At 42.7% G+C, this 15,248-nt stretch overlaps 1 protein-coding gene across 1 annotated transcript in view; it reads left to right on the top strand.

Moving 5' to 3' along the window:
- PDE6B (phosphodiesterase 6B) overlaps window positions 1-5,414 on the top strand; it is a gene marked incomplete at its 5' end in the record, with an annotated part of 28,061 nt that extends 22,647 nt beyond the window's left edge. The window contains 4 exons of the mRNA XM_083482075.1: window positions 210-284; window positions 2,499-2,582; window positions 3,804-3,960; window positions 5,257-5,414. Of these exons, the coding sequence (XP_083338201.1) occupies window positions 210-284; window positions 2,499-2,582; window positions 3,804-3,960; window positions 5,257-5,318 (378 nt within the window). The 3' untranslated portion in view covers window positions 5,319-5,414. The remainder of the gene's footprint in view (window positions 1-209; window positions 285-2,498; window positions 2,583-3,803; window positions 3,961-5,256) is intronic.
- Window positions 5,415-15,248: the final 9,834 nt, after the last annotated feature.

The following is a 15,248-nucleotide window of genomic DNA, read 5'->3' on the forward strand; positions in this document are numbered from 1 at the left end:
CAGTTTGTAAGCTGTCATGCTGGCCACATGACTCGGAAAAACTGTCTGCAGACAAATGTTAGCTCCCTCTGCCAGTAAAGCGAGATGAGCGCTGCAACCCCAGAGTCGTTCGCGACTGGACTTCACTGTCAGGAGTCCTTTATCTTTTTATGCAAGCTGCTAAACTGCAAATGCCCCAAAGCTTAGGCATTTGTTTTTCCTGGATACAGGTGGCACTACTTGTAGCAGCTGAATTCTGGGAACAAGGAGATATGGAAAGAAATGTACTTCAGCAACAACCTATTGTAAGTTCTCTCCCTACACTTCTTATTATTTTCAAAGTTGATGTAAAAAAAAGAAAAAAGAAATCAGAGTGACTATATATGGAATAATCCAATAAAGGGAAAGTGGATAAATAATGCTATCAAGGATAACCCTCCCCCATATAATTACAAACTAACAATGTAAAACCAAAACCAAATCAGTAACATGGAAACCCATCATGGGAAAGGGTGTAGCTTTCTGAAATACTGCTTAACATGGCACTTTCAAAACTGGATGAGGGTGACTGCATAAGGCAACTGTCTCTCCTTGTTTTGCATTCCAGCATATTTTAAAGGGGGGGCATTCTTGTTAAAACTCATTGCACCCTTTACGATTTATGATTTACTCATAAGATCCATGAGATCTTGCTTAAAATGGCAGACTCCCACAATTTAACAAGCCACTCCTGAATTTTTGAGTGCTGTCTATGTAGAAAGACTGGGCCATTATAAAGAGATTTAGTGGTTCTTAACTGATTGGTGATGTGGTATGTTGTATTGTATTATTTATGCAAATTGATTTTCTCTGGAGTTAAAGATCTGACTGGGAAAAACCTTGTTATGTTGAGCTCGTATTTTGCACAATTTGTATACGGTGTCTGTTTGATAATAGTGGTTTGTTATGCCTAATAAAGGATAACAAGCCACTCACATAGCTGTGCCATTTCCTTCTCCTCTCCCCCAATAATAATAATAATAATAATAATAATAATAATAATAATAAATACTTGACAGAAAGTAGTGCATCCTTGCTGCAACAACCAAATGAAGCAATAATTTCTCTTTGCCTTTTGGAGAATCTTTCAATATATTCATAGAAAATGTTTGGACTCTACACAAATTCTGCAACCCCAAATCATTTTGGGACTGTGTGTGTGTGGATATTTCTTAAAACCTGTTCCAACCTTAGTAGAAAAAATAGTGCAGAGTGCATTGTCTCTATTCATTTTCAGCAGGGAACAGGCAATGGCACAGCCGGGGGTAGACTTGTCAAAACATGAACATCACACCAGAATCATGATTTGAGTCCTTCCATGTGGGATAGCCGTCCTTCCCCCACGCCCCACTTAACCATAAGAAGATGAGGAAAATGAGGGGTGGAGGATCCCCAGCCCTGTTTTAGTGGGAGCCAAATCACAAAAATTTAGTCCCCACAGCATGATAATCCTCCCAGTGCAATACCAGAGCAGGAAACAGTAGCCACCAAATTATATATGAAATAGTAAAGGAGTACATTAAGAGACAGGGATGCGGGTGGCGCTGTGGGTTAAAACACAGAGCCTAGGGCTTGCCGATCAGAAGGTCGGCGGTTCGAATCCCCGCGACGGGGTGAGCTCCCATTGCTCAGTCCCTGCTCCTGCTAACCTAGCAGCTTGAAAACACATCAAAGTGCAAGTAGATAAATAGGTGCCGCTCTGGCAGGAAGGTAAACGGCGTTTCCGTGCACTGCTCTGGTTCACCAGATGCGGCTTAGTCATGCTGGCCACATGACCCGGAAGCTGTACGCCGGCTCCCTCGGCCAGTAAAGCAAGATGAGTTCCGCAACCCCAGAGTCGGTCACGACTGGACCTAATGGTCAGGGGTCCCTTTACCTTTACCCTTTACACCACCTTTACATTAAGAGACATCACTTCATTGACATTGTACAGAATCCTCCTTTACAGAGGACAGATCTCTGTTTGAAGGTGTCCTTCATTTGAAGCTGCCCTGTCTAAGTCTGGTTTAAAGATAAGGAACCATAAAAAGGACAGCAGCCGCCCTGAAAGTGCCTATCAGCATTTTGTAGCCCCTAGGAAGCAGGTGAACAGGTATTCAAGTTACCCAGTGCCTTCTGTACTGTGGTGAGATGAATTTCTATTTAAATTACAATGATTATTTCTAAATTTCCACCTAATGCATATAAACCACCGTATGCAAATTGGTGCCTTCCCTTTTTTTGGTGATGCAAATCCTCTTTTTTGGCAGTGAATACCTGAGTGCTGATCTTGCCCTCTTTCCAACAGTCTTGCTGATTACAGCCCATTTATTTTGACCCACAAAAATTAAAGGAAGCCACTAAGAATAGTGTGCACTTTTATCTGTAGAACACAGTCCTGGCTTCAGTTTCTTGGCCAGGACATTATTACTAGAGCGCAACAGAGACCAAAACAAGTGATTATAATAATTTTTAAAGTTATTGCTGTTTTCCCCCCCTAGCCTATGATGGACAGAAGGAAAGCTGCTGAGCTTCCAAAACTTCAAGTTGGTTTCATTGACTTCGTATGCACCTTTGTTTATAAGGTAAGAAGTTAGTACTCAATATCTACGAGGCCCTTAAACTCTAGCTACTGGTAGTAAAGGTAAATAATTTTTAATTAGAGCTAACATTTTCAAATGTTTTAAAATAATGACACAATTTAGGAAACTAGGATTGCTTCTGCACTAGATGTTTCCTCAACAATTACCATACTTTGTTCACTCACATATTATTGTTGCATTCTAGTACTTTCTGTGTTGTCCTCCCCATTTTTTCCAGGCCTGATTTGTGGCAAATTTTTGCAATGCAACCCAGTTATAGGTAATTTTTCTAAAAAGGTAAGGGACCAGTGAAAGGTTAAATCCAGTCAAAGGCGACTATGGGGTTGTGGCACTCATCTTGCTTTCAGGCTGAGGGAGCCGGTGTTTATCCACAGACAGCTTTTTCTGGGTCATGTGGCCAGCAGGACTAAACCGCTTCTGGTGCAATGGGACATAGTGACAGAAACCAGAGTGCATGGAAATGCCGTTTACCTTCTCGCCACAGCCGTACCTATTTATCTACTTGAACTGGCATGCTTTCGAACTGCTGGGTTGGCAGGAGCTGGGACAGAGCAACGGGAGTTTATCCCATCATGGGGATTCGAACTGCCAACCTTCCAATCGGCAAGCCCAAGAGGCTCAGTGGCTTAGACCACAGCGCCACCCGTGTCCCAGTTATAGAACTACCATGTGTACTATGGATAGGCAAGTTGCTATTGATTCTCTTAAGGGATTCTTAAAGGCTATCCTGAGATTAAGAATCTCATGCTCTACCAACTGAGCTATGAACATATTTAGTAACAGAGCAATGGCTACATAACTTCTTACCTCTCAACTGTCCCTCTCAGCTTGCTCTGGATGAGCTCACTAAGGAACACACCTATGCTGTTAATTTTCTTGAAAACAATCTACCACTTGGTTTAACAAGAAAGTTGGATTGATGTTGTGAATTGTATTTGAAATGTTAAAATATGATCTTTCCCACAGACATTTCTTAGCTACAGACTTACCACTGAAACTGATAACCATTTTAGAAAATGGATGTATTACAGATCTTTTTATTATGGGTAATTCATTTTTAATCTGCAAGAAGAAACAAAAGTGCAGCAATAAATATTTAAACATCACCTACATTTTTAGTGATTGGTTTAAAGAGACAAGACAGCCAGAAAACTGAAAATGCTTTGGGTTTCTGCTGCTACTGCCTTTTTTTGTTTGCACCAGGAATTTACACGGTTCCATTCAGAAATTCAGCCAATGTATGACAGACTACTGAATAACAGAAACGAGTGGAAAGCCTTGGCAGATGAGTATGACGAGAAAATGAAAGCTTTAGAGGAAAAACAAAAGAAAGAAGAAGAGAAAATGGCTGCCAGTAGAGGTTAGAAAACAAATTCCATTTAAAATGTATCTGAAAAGGCTAATTTCCTCCATTTCTTTCCAGCTCCTGCTTTATATAAGCCCCATCTAAAATTCTTGTGTGCTTATTACTGGATGCTGGATAAAACTAAGTAACTAGATACATACCACCCAACTTTTTCAGGGGGGAAAACAAGATGCGCTCCCAGGTGAGTCGCATGACCTGTGCTGCAATCTCATGTGGAAAAAACGGGGTGTCCCTTTTTTCTGGGACACTTGGTGGATATGTAGCTATCAAGGAGTCCTACCTGAGGCAGCTTAATTAGCATATCAACAGAGCAAGAGCATAATTTTGTTTAGGTGTTAAACATGAACTACTAGTTCACACCCAACCCTCTTCAGTCCTGAATTGATTTTCATATGCCCTAGTTTCAAACACCTAATATACTGCACTGGTCAACAAAATATTTTGTTCAACATTAAAAGCCACCTGCCAAAGATATCCCCCACTCAGCAAGAGCTGCCCCTTTCTCGCCCCAGCTCCTGCAATCTCAAAGCAATCTCTTATCATAGCTGTCAACTTTCAGATTTAATAATAATAATAATAATAATAATAATAATAATAATAATAATATCTTTATTGTCATTGCCCCCTCTCGGGGACAACGAAATTACTTGGCTGCTCCATCCACCCAGGTAGGGCACTCCACACAAAATCAAAACAACTATAAAAACACTAATTAAAACAATACAGTATAATACAGCAAGGAAGATTAGATGACTTTCAAAGTCCAGGCTTCCCATTCAGGGCCGAGATCGCTCTGGAGAAGAAGCTGTTCTTAAGACGGCTCATTCTTGTCTTCATCGTCCTGTATCTCCATCCCGACGGCAGGAGCTCGAAGAGACAGTGACCAGGATGCGATGGATCTTTTACTATGTCCAGTGCCTTCCTATGGCACCTTGTGGCATAAATCTGCTCTAAGGTGGAGAGTGGGCAGCCAACAATGCTCTCTGCTGCCTTAACAACTCTGCACAACCCTTATTTAAAAATAAGAGATCAGTAGCCTCGAAAATAAGGGATCAACAGCCTCACCTGTCCCGGGGACAGTCTATGGGATATCTAACAATCCGGGATAGCAGTGGGAAGCAGCGGGAAACGGTGCTGGAATAAGGGAATTTCCTGCAAAATAAGGGAAGGTTGACAGCTATGTCTCTTATGCAGAAATTAAGTAGGTTGTGCTTCATAGCCACACAGCTTTAAAAAAATGATCCTCCTAAAGCAGCTCACCCTAATAGTGGCTGTTTTTTATTCCCGTAGGAATGATGTCAACCTGCAATGGGGAAAGCGTCTCCCCGTCTCCAACTTGTTGCATAATTTAAGTCAACAAAGGTCTGTTTCAGGGATCATGCATCATCTGGCCTGGATTTGCCACAACCAGCAGTAGACCAAGAGTCACAGACATCTTGGCTGCCCGATGACTGCACCAGTATAATATATGTTATATAATATGTGTGTTACACTTTGTTTTTATGTGTACAGTGAAAATATATATAGCTAAAAAGAAATGCCATCAAACATTCTCAGAGTCATTCCCTAGAACATGGTGTATGTGTTAATATCTATCTATCTGATGGGAATTGGTAGGAAGATATATTCATTATGTTTAATCCTCTAGAGACCCACATGTGTAAGTTAACAAAAACAGCTGGATGATTTTAAAACATGAGGCTAGCACGCAGAGAGCCCCAACAGAGGTGTTCTAAGTCTCATAGTTAGGCAGTTAATGAACAGGAATAGGCTATGAAACCTTATTTATTCTGTGTGAAGCCGGTGACTCCCTTTTTCCACTTTTTCCAATGGAACAGACCAAAGACCGCAAAGTAAGTTTAAAATGTTTTATTTACAATTTCTAGGTCTCAGACACACATTTTTCTTATGTGGTTGCAATGGAATAATGCAAGTAAAATACTCCTAGTTGAAATTCAGCAAAGTTAGCTTCAGGCTGTTGTCTGAAGCAGGGAGGTCTTGAGAGACACATCCTACTTCCATGACTGCATCGTGGAGAGGGAGAAAGAGAAACGGGGATGGACGGGGACAGGAAGCAGGCTTTACTTCCTCCCTCTCAAGAGAAGAGGGGGGCATAACCTCACTGAGCCTACTCTAGTAATTGGAACTCTTTGTTCCTTAACCCTTTCATATACAAACTAGCAAACGTGCAGGGCTTTTATTCAGCTGGAAACCACCAGAACTCAGTTCTGGCACCTCTCAGGTGGGCCCCATTGCCATTATAAGAGAACAAGGGTGGTGTTGACGGTGACTGCTGGCACCTCTTTTTCTAGAAAAATAGCACTGCAAATATGTATTGTTAGGGTTGACTGCTAAAATTTCCCACACTATTTACAATATAGGTATGTATATCAGTACAGTCTGTCAGGGAACTGCCATCAGAGGCAAGAGGAGAGGTAAGATGCTCCAATGATGCAGGGGAGGGAACTAGCAAGGAGAGAGAGAGAGCTTCCGCTGGGGAAGGAAATCCAGGGGACACCAGGGAGAAAGGGGAGGCTGAGACTACTGTGGAGGGGAGGCTCCGAGACTCTTCCAGTGAAATCAGCGGAGAGAGCACAGGACCTCCGCTTGGCACGCCCACGCTGCGCAGAAGGCTTCCGCACAGAGAATCTAGGAGGAGACTTGGAGTCAAAGAATTTCTATGTTGGAGGAAGTTTAGGAGACGCCCACTCACGGATTCTGCCAGTGACTAAGACAGTTGCGTTGCAAGGGCTGTCAAACCAGGGAAAGGTTTAGCTATACGACTAGCTTGGAGCAGTTTGCAGTTTACGCACAAGCAACCCCAATTCCCATTACACAATCATACCTTGGAAGTCGAACGGAATCCGTTCCAGAAGTCCGTTCAACTTCCAAAACATTCAAAAACCAAAGCACGGCTTCTGATTTGCTGCAGGAACAGAAGGTCGGCGGTTCAAATCTCCGCGACGGGGTGAGCTCTTGTTGCTCAGTCCCTGCTCCTGCCAACCTAGCAGTTCGAAAGCACGTCAAAGTGCAAGTAGATAAATAGGTAGTGCTCCGGCGGGAAGGTAAATGGCATTTCCGTGTGCTGCTCTGGTTCACCAGAAGCGGCTTAGTCATGCTGGCCACATGACTCGGAAGCTGTACGCTGGCTCCCTTGGCCAGTAAAGCGAGATGAGCGCCACAACCCAAGAGTCAGCCACGACTGGACCTAATGGTCAGGGGTCCCTTTACCTTTACCTATACTTTAACAACCAGCCAGCAATTCTGGATCTCATCCTTGTAAATCCAAATGCCGTATCCTCACCTTCCCCATCAGGGAAAAAAGGGTGAATGAAGATCTGCAACAGGAACAAGGGGGGTGGAATTAATTTCTACATCAGGACCTGCTGCCCCTGTGGATCCTGCCATCTCCACCTGATGCAGTTTCCCTGACCTCACCTTGCCTGCTGAGTGAGACTGCCCTGCCACAGGGTTTTGTCAATAAACGCTCTCCCGCTTCCTTCTTACACACAGAATGCTGTAGTTGTTATATTGCAGAAATTTAGTAACACCAACAACAACTACTGTACTTTGATTTTTTGGAGTGGTTAATTTTTTACCTCTCAGTAGCTTTTTGCTGTTAACAGCCCTGAAGACAGATTTAATGCTGAGCTTTCAAAAGCATGTCAGATTTATTTTACAGATGTATTAAAGATGTCAAAACACATTCTTTTTCTCTCTGGTGTTTATTATATGTAGAAGAACCACAGAAAATAATAGTTTTTAATAGGATGAATATATATGATAGCTCCCTTTCGATCTGCAAAACAGTCACAGTAGTGAACAAGCAATGTTTTAGTCACCGGAAAAGTGACCAAGAACCTGCTTTCTTTAGCAATAAAGACACTGTAGCAATTGGTCAGGCCAGTCAAATGACCACGGAGCAACAGAGAAATAAAGCAAGAAAGTTTAAATTGTTTGCCGGCAGCAAGCAATGGCACGGAGGAAGAAGTTCCAAAGTCCGGAACCCTCCCAACAGGGGAGGCTTCCCTTTATACATTCTTGAATCAGGTCTTTATCCAGTCAAAAGTTACAGCATTACATATACTCTGACAGATGCAATAGATTCTGCTTAGAGACAAGAACTGCTTTTCCTGGAGATTGTGTTCCAGACAGATACATTAGCTTCTTCCTAGAGACTGGGCACGAGGAGTTGGACATTACCCTTCCGTGTCCTTATTTGGTAATCCTTATCAGCCTATCTCTGTGTTTCTCAGGGTAGTGGGTGTCTGAGTGTATTTACTGCATATGAGGGCCTGGCCTTAGATCAACAAAAATGGCTTCCTTGCTTAACATTTTAACTCTCAAAATGGCTTCCCTGAGCACGTTGCCACAACACCATAAGGGCCCACTTCCATGTTGGTGATGCGTATCTGTGATGTTTTACATTTCCCTCTTTAAAAGCATTGCGACATGTTACATTCCTTAGCTTCAGGGCTCAGTTCTGGCACCTCTCAGGTTGGCACCATTGCCATTGTAAGAGAACAAGGGAAGCATCCATGGTGCGTTCTGGCACCTCTTTTTCTAGAAAAATAGCACTGCTTAGCTTAATTTCTTGAGGTGAGTTTGTTGGACAGAAGCATCAATGACCTGAGAAAGATGATGGGGCAGCTCTTCCCCAACCTTCCCCAAGGGAAGACAGGAGTGTGGGAGCCCAGACCAGGGAGCACACATACCATTACCTTCTGACATAAACATCAATTTGTTCTAGTATTTTAGAATTGTAAACCAGCTCATGTGCCTTAGCATGAATGAATCATAGAATCATAGAGTTGAAAGAGACCACAAGGGCCATCGAGTCCAACCCCCTGCCAAGCAGGAAAAACCGTCAGAGCACTCCTGACATATGGTTGTCAAGCCTCTGCTTAAAGACCTCCAAAGAAGGAGACTCCACCACACTCCTTGGCAGCAAATTCCACTGTTGAACAGCTCTTATTGTCAGGAAGTTCTTCCTAATGTTTAGGTGGAATCTTCTTTCCTAATGTTTAGGTGGAATGAATGTGCCATCTATTTCAAGCTAACTTTGTCCATAGCTTAGGAAGCACAGGACGTGCAAAAATCTTAGTAGGGTGAAGAAAAAACAATACACGGGCCATGCAATGTGAAAACTCCAGAAACAAAACAAAACACCTCCAATGGATATGTTTGTAGGGGACCAGAGACAGAGGCTGGGTTCTTCTGGCTTTGGGAGTTTTAAGGTTTTGGGATGCTTGCTAGCCCAAATTGCCCTCCCTCCCTGGGGATCTTTGTGTTTTAAACTTGACTTCTGACACCATGACATGCAAGGTCCAGCCAGGAAGAGTCGGAATAATCTCCAGGAAACTCCTAACAGCACTCAGATACAATCTTTTAGTGCCACCTATGTTTTAAACTATATATCATGGGGGAAGGGGGAACTAAACTGCGAGATGCTTTCCTCTGATTTCAGACAAATGGAAATGCAAAGTCCCGAGAGATTCTTTTTCCAGCATTTCCATTTTCCGTTTGCATAATTGACTTTGGATACCTGGCATGCTCTGTGGTCGCTGTAAACAAATTGCTGAATTTACATGCACTGTATCATCAGCTCACTCCCTGTAGGAAGGTCAGGCCTACCTAGGCAGCAAAGTGAGAGCAGGTTAGGGATAAAGCCTGTTGAGATGGGATGGAGGCAGTCTGAGGAAGAGTCTGGCTGTACCTCTTGCCATGAAATATGGAAAATCACTGAAACCAAGCAAAAAATACCATTGTATTACTACTTTATTGATAAAATCATTTCTATACTGTCTTTGATTCCAAGGTTTAGCAGAGCAGTTTACAGCAGTTAAAATACTAAAAATAAGATAACATTAAAACCAAAAAAGTCAATATCATCACCATCTAGAAACAGTAGAAATTATGGGCCAGTTAAATTAACAATGCTTTTAAGAAGGAAAGAGATTTATAGAAGTCATAAATGAATGAGCTTTGCAATATTGTAAAGGAAGAGTTTGAAATCTTAGGGCAAGGAGTAGATTGGTGTTATTTTAGTCATTTAGTCGTGTCCACCTCTTGGTGACCCCCTGGACCAGAGCACGCCAGGCACTCCTGTCTTCCACTGCCTCCCGCAGATTGGTCAAACTCATGCTGGTAGCTTCGAGAACACTGTCCCACCATCTCATCCTCTGTCGTCCCCTTCTCCTTGTGCCCTCCATCTTTCCCAACATCAGGGTCTTTTCTAGGGAGTCTTCTCTTCTCATGAGGTGGCCAAAGTATTGGAGCCTCAGCTTCATGATCTGTCCTTCCAGTGATCACTCAGGGCTGAATTCCTTCAGAATGGAGAGGTTTGATCTTCTTGCAGTCCATGGGACCCTCAAGAGTCTCCTCCAGCACCAGAATTCAAAAGCATCAATTCTTCGGCGAGGAGTAGATTACATGTTGTTATTTGTCATAATGGTCAACTGATTAGAAAAAGTTCCAATGAACTAAATGATTAGGACAAGTATTTCCAGTATTTACACATATTTACACCTGAGTTTAGTTGAAGGGAATACAGAATATTGCACACTAAGGTGGCAATGTGAAAATACCCTTACTCTAACAGTGGGTGCATCTGAGGGTAGCAGTCTAGGTTGGGGGATGAAGGGGAGATTCTGGGCCACACAGTTCTGCTACCCAAGGCTTCACTCCCCACACCACAACATCTGCATGTGTTAGTGCCAATTGTGAATAAAAATATCCTATTAAAGGCATGAAACTCGATTGGGCAGTCCCGCAGAGGGGTATGTGAAGTCTTCTCCATTTAAAGGCAAACCACATTTGAACCTAAAATAAAGTGGTTTGTTGATGGTGTTAGAGATTTGTGAGGGGGACCCTCCTAAATCCCAGAAATTAATAAATAGTAAGATTTTGTCCATTTGGGAGGTGAAGAGAGAAATGCAAGCCAATATACCTGAGGCAAGTATTACACACACACGCACACATACAGATAGAGCAAGGGGGGAAATGGCTGGTGTGAAAATCTTTGGGGATTTTCTTTTGCACAAGGGATGCACGTCACAAGCCCTCTTTTCTTTATCTGAGCTTCAGAATGTGCACTAAGATTACTTTGAGTTTTGCATTGGACAATATCAAGATTACTGAGTGTGCTGAAAGGAGGGCAGACAACACTAAATCAGAAACTAATAGCATATTTGTGCCAAACATGTAGAAATTAGCCATAGGAATGAGTAAAGCAGCAAAATACGTAATGCCAAAGAACAGAGAGAACAACAAAGACTTCATGACGTTGAGATAGACCTGAGTGCTGAGGTCCTTAATGGCAGAGCCACTCTTTCTTAGATTCCTTATGTGCCTCCAAAGAGAGATGAGGAAAAGCACGGATGCCGTTACGCTCAGGATGAAACTCATGCACATAGAACAGAACTGGAGAATTCTAAAAGCAAATAATGGGTCTTTGCAACCCTTGCTGAGACTGGCATTCTGTGTCAGAGTTCCGGAGAGATTACAGAGCTTCTGATTTTCAAAAAAAAGAATGATTGGAGGAACAGAGAAGAGCATGAGAGCTATGATCACCATTCCGAGCAGTCTAGATACAAGCACATCGATCCTTAGCTTCAGCCAGAGGAACAGGTGATGGGGGAAGTTGGTGACCTTCACACAGTAGAAAATATCAAGCCATGTGGCACACCAGAAGCTAACACTGCTGAGAAACAACCAGAAATATGCACCAATGTCTTTTGTAAAAGTACGCGTATAGTTCTCTGGAAGGCTGTTGTACAGAATATTATTCATCATGACGGTCAGCTGTAGCATAATTCTGGAGGTGCTCAAACCGGTCAAGAGGACGTCGCAAGGGGCCATCTTCCTGTTTTGGAGCCATCGGTGCCCATTCACAACTAGGATAAATCCATTTCCTAAAAAGGCAACAGCGCTCTCAATTGCTAAAATGATCTGGAAAAAGATACCAAATGGAGTAGTTATGCCCATTGTTGTTACTCTCCACAGGAAAAGCCTGAATGGAAGAAGTATCAGAGTGTAATTCTCCTGGTTTGTTTTGGATGTCCAGCAGTGGCAACTCTGGAGACTTGGGCTTTTAAAATGATGAGATCATGGTGTGGAAAGAAATGCAAATCTCAGAAGGATTCTGTTACTAATGACAGAACCAGGTATCATGTTATTCACATATACTTGGATTTCGACATATGCTGACATTTCAATGATCAACCAATCTCTGTCAGTTTGGGTTGGTAGGTTGTAGACTTTCTCTGTGAGGGAAAGAATTGCCTGGGGATGAAATGTTTCTCCCTTGGTGCAGAGAGGTTTATGACCTGACACGCTACAGCTGACTCTGTTTATGTGAGGGTTACATTACAGGAATAGCACATAAAGCCAAAATACCATATAGTCAAAACACTCTCACCCTGCAACTTCGAACGTTCTCCCAAGGTGAGTGTAATGGCAGGTAGGAAGTTGTTTTCTTTTGCAAGATCCACCTCCTCCTTTGGGTCCAAACACCTAAAGCTGAATTTGCTTAAGTTAAATGTGCATAATTTGCAAGTTGGTCATACGGCAATTACTTGGGGCAGAATGAAAATTGACTACACACAGAGAGAGCAACTTGATTAATATGAGTGCAGGAGATGGGCAGAGTGGTTAGCGGGCTGACAGGCAAGGCAATCTATTTGACCTATGCAGAAATCTTTTCCAAAGGACTTAATAAGTCAAAACAAAACAGAACAAAACACCTCCAATGGATATGTTTGTAGGGGACCAGAGACAGAGACTGGGTTCGTCTGGCTTTGGGAGTTTTAAGGTTTTGGGATGCTTGCAAGCCCAAACTGCCCTCCCTCCCTGGGGAACATTGCATTTTAAACTTGACTTCTGACACCATGACATGCAAGGTCCAGCCAGGAAGAGTCGGAAGAAACTCCAGGAAACTCCTAACAGCACTCAGATACAATCTTCCAGTGCCACCTATGTTTTAAACTATATATCATGGGGGAAGGGGGAACCAAACTGCGAGATGCTTTCCTCTGATTTCAGGCAAATGGAAATGCAAAGTCCCGAGAGATTCTTTTACAGCATTTCCATTTTCCGTTTGCATAATTGACTTTGGATACCTGGCATGCTCTGTGGTCGCTGTAAACAAATTGCTGAATTTACATGCACTGTATCATCAGCTCACTCCCTGTAGGAAGGTCAGGCCTACCTAGGCAGCAAAGTGAGATCTGGTTAGGGATAAAGCCTGTTGAGATGGGATGGAGGCAGTCTGAGGAAGAGTCTGGCTGTACCTCTTGCCATGAAATATGGAAAATCATGGGGGGCCGCTAGGGGCGCATTGGAAGATGGCCGACAATACCATCTCTCTGGCTCACACGAGGTAATTAAGAGGCTGATATGGGAGTATGCAGCCTCTCTTGTTACCCCAAGGGAATGGGGAACACTGCCTCGCCTGCGGTTGCCATAAATCAGCCCCGGATTCGAAAAAAGGGGGTGAGGGCACTAGGCGCACAGCCCTTGTGTGGGACAGCTCTCCCTGACGCTGTCTCTGATCGCGCGGCCTGGTTGCAGGAGGTCAAAATAAACAATTAGAGAGAAGCAAATGCACATATTTTGAGTGAAGATCGGGAGTTAAGACTGCTAATTAAAGTGACCTCTGGGAAGTGGAGCGACCGGCTGGATTCAACAACATATTAAGAAGAAGATACATCAAAGGGTCGGTATGTCGGAACGGGACTGAAAGGGGGGGGGGACTTTTCTTTTTTTAATCTTATGTGAGTACCTAACAATCCTCCCCCCAAGAAGAATCGTTGCAATTTCTGATTACAAGCAGGATGATTAAGAACTGTGTGGAAATAAATCACTAATCAAAGGCATGGCTTGTGGAATATCTGGAAAGGAATGAAAGGCCTTTGTGACGCAGTTATAAAAAGAGACTTGTCAGGGCAGGCCTGTCTACAGGATTTATGATCAAGGGGGAGGAGACCATGGCTTGTTATTATATCAGACTGTGAGTTTGACCTGGCAGTACCCCCTTAGAAGATTGAGGAGAGACTGACAGACCTGCAAGGATTAATGGGCAGACTTTATGAATGTTTTGTACGGAAGTGCGGAGATGGGTCTGTCTGTTTGAATATGGCTCTTGGAGAAATGAAAAATCCACACAGGATATAACAACGATTGTTTTCAACCCGCTTGTGGAGCCTATCAGAGGTCACAAAGAAAGGAATATATGACAACAAGAAGATGAGGAAAATAATAAAGAGAAGATTGAACAGAACTGTGAATACTATTTGGACAGAACTCTGAACATTAAAGCAGCAGCAAGAGAGATGTTTGGATCTCTTTCTGAGCTCTAAGCATGGGTACCCCCAACAAAAATTTATAAATTTGGCTGTGTAATTTGGAACTAATGTGATTTGATTGGTTTGTTAATAAAAATTACATTTAAAAAAAATATGGAAAATCACTGAAACCAAGCAAAAAATACCATTGTATTACTACTTTATTGATAAAATCATTTCTATACTGTTTTTCATTCCAGGGTTTACCAGAGCAGTTTACAGCAGTTAAAATACTGAAAATAGGATAACATTAAAACCAAAAAAGTCAATATCATCACTATCTAGAAACACTAGAGATTATGGGCCAGTTAAATTAACAATGCTTTTAAGAAGGAAAGAGATTTATAGAAGTCATAAATGAATGAGCTTTGCAATATTGTAAAGGAAGAGTTTGAAATCTCAGGGCAAGGAGTATATTGGTGTTATTTTAGTCATTTAGTCGTGTCCGCCTCTTGGTGACCCCCTGGACCAGAGCACGCCAGGCACTCCTGTTTTCCACTGCCTCCCGCAGATTGGTCAAACTCATGCTGGTAGCTTCGAGAACACTGTCCCACCATCTCATCCTCTGTCGTCGCCTTCTCCTTGTGCCCTCCATCTTTCCCAACATCAGGGTCTTTTCTAGGGAGTCTTCTCTTCTCATGAGGCGGCCAAAGTATTGGAGCCTCAGCTTCACGATCTGTCCTTCCAGTGAGCACTCAGGGCTTCAGAATGGATAGGTTTGATCTTCTTGCAGCCCATGGGACTCTCAAGAGTCTCCTCCAGTACCATAATTCAAAAGCATCAATTCTTCGGCGAGGAGTAGATTACATGTTGTTATTTGTCATAATGGTCAACTGATTAGAAAAAGTTCAATGAACTAAATGATTAGGACAAGCATTTCCAGTATTTACACATATTTACACCTCAGTTTAGTTGAAGGGAATACAGAATATTGCACAC

The sequence above is a fragment of the Podarcis liolepis genome, assembly GCF_965112155.1.
Source record: "Podarcis liolepis genome assembly, chromosome: 17".
Taxonomy (NCBI): Eukaryota; Metazoa; Chordata; class Lepidosauria; order Squamata; family Lacertidae; genus Podarcis; species Podarcis liolepis.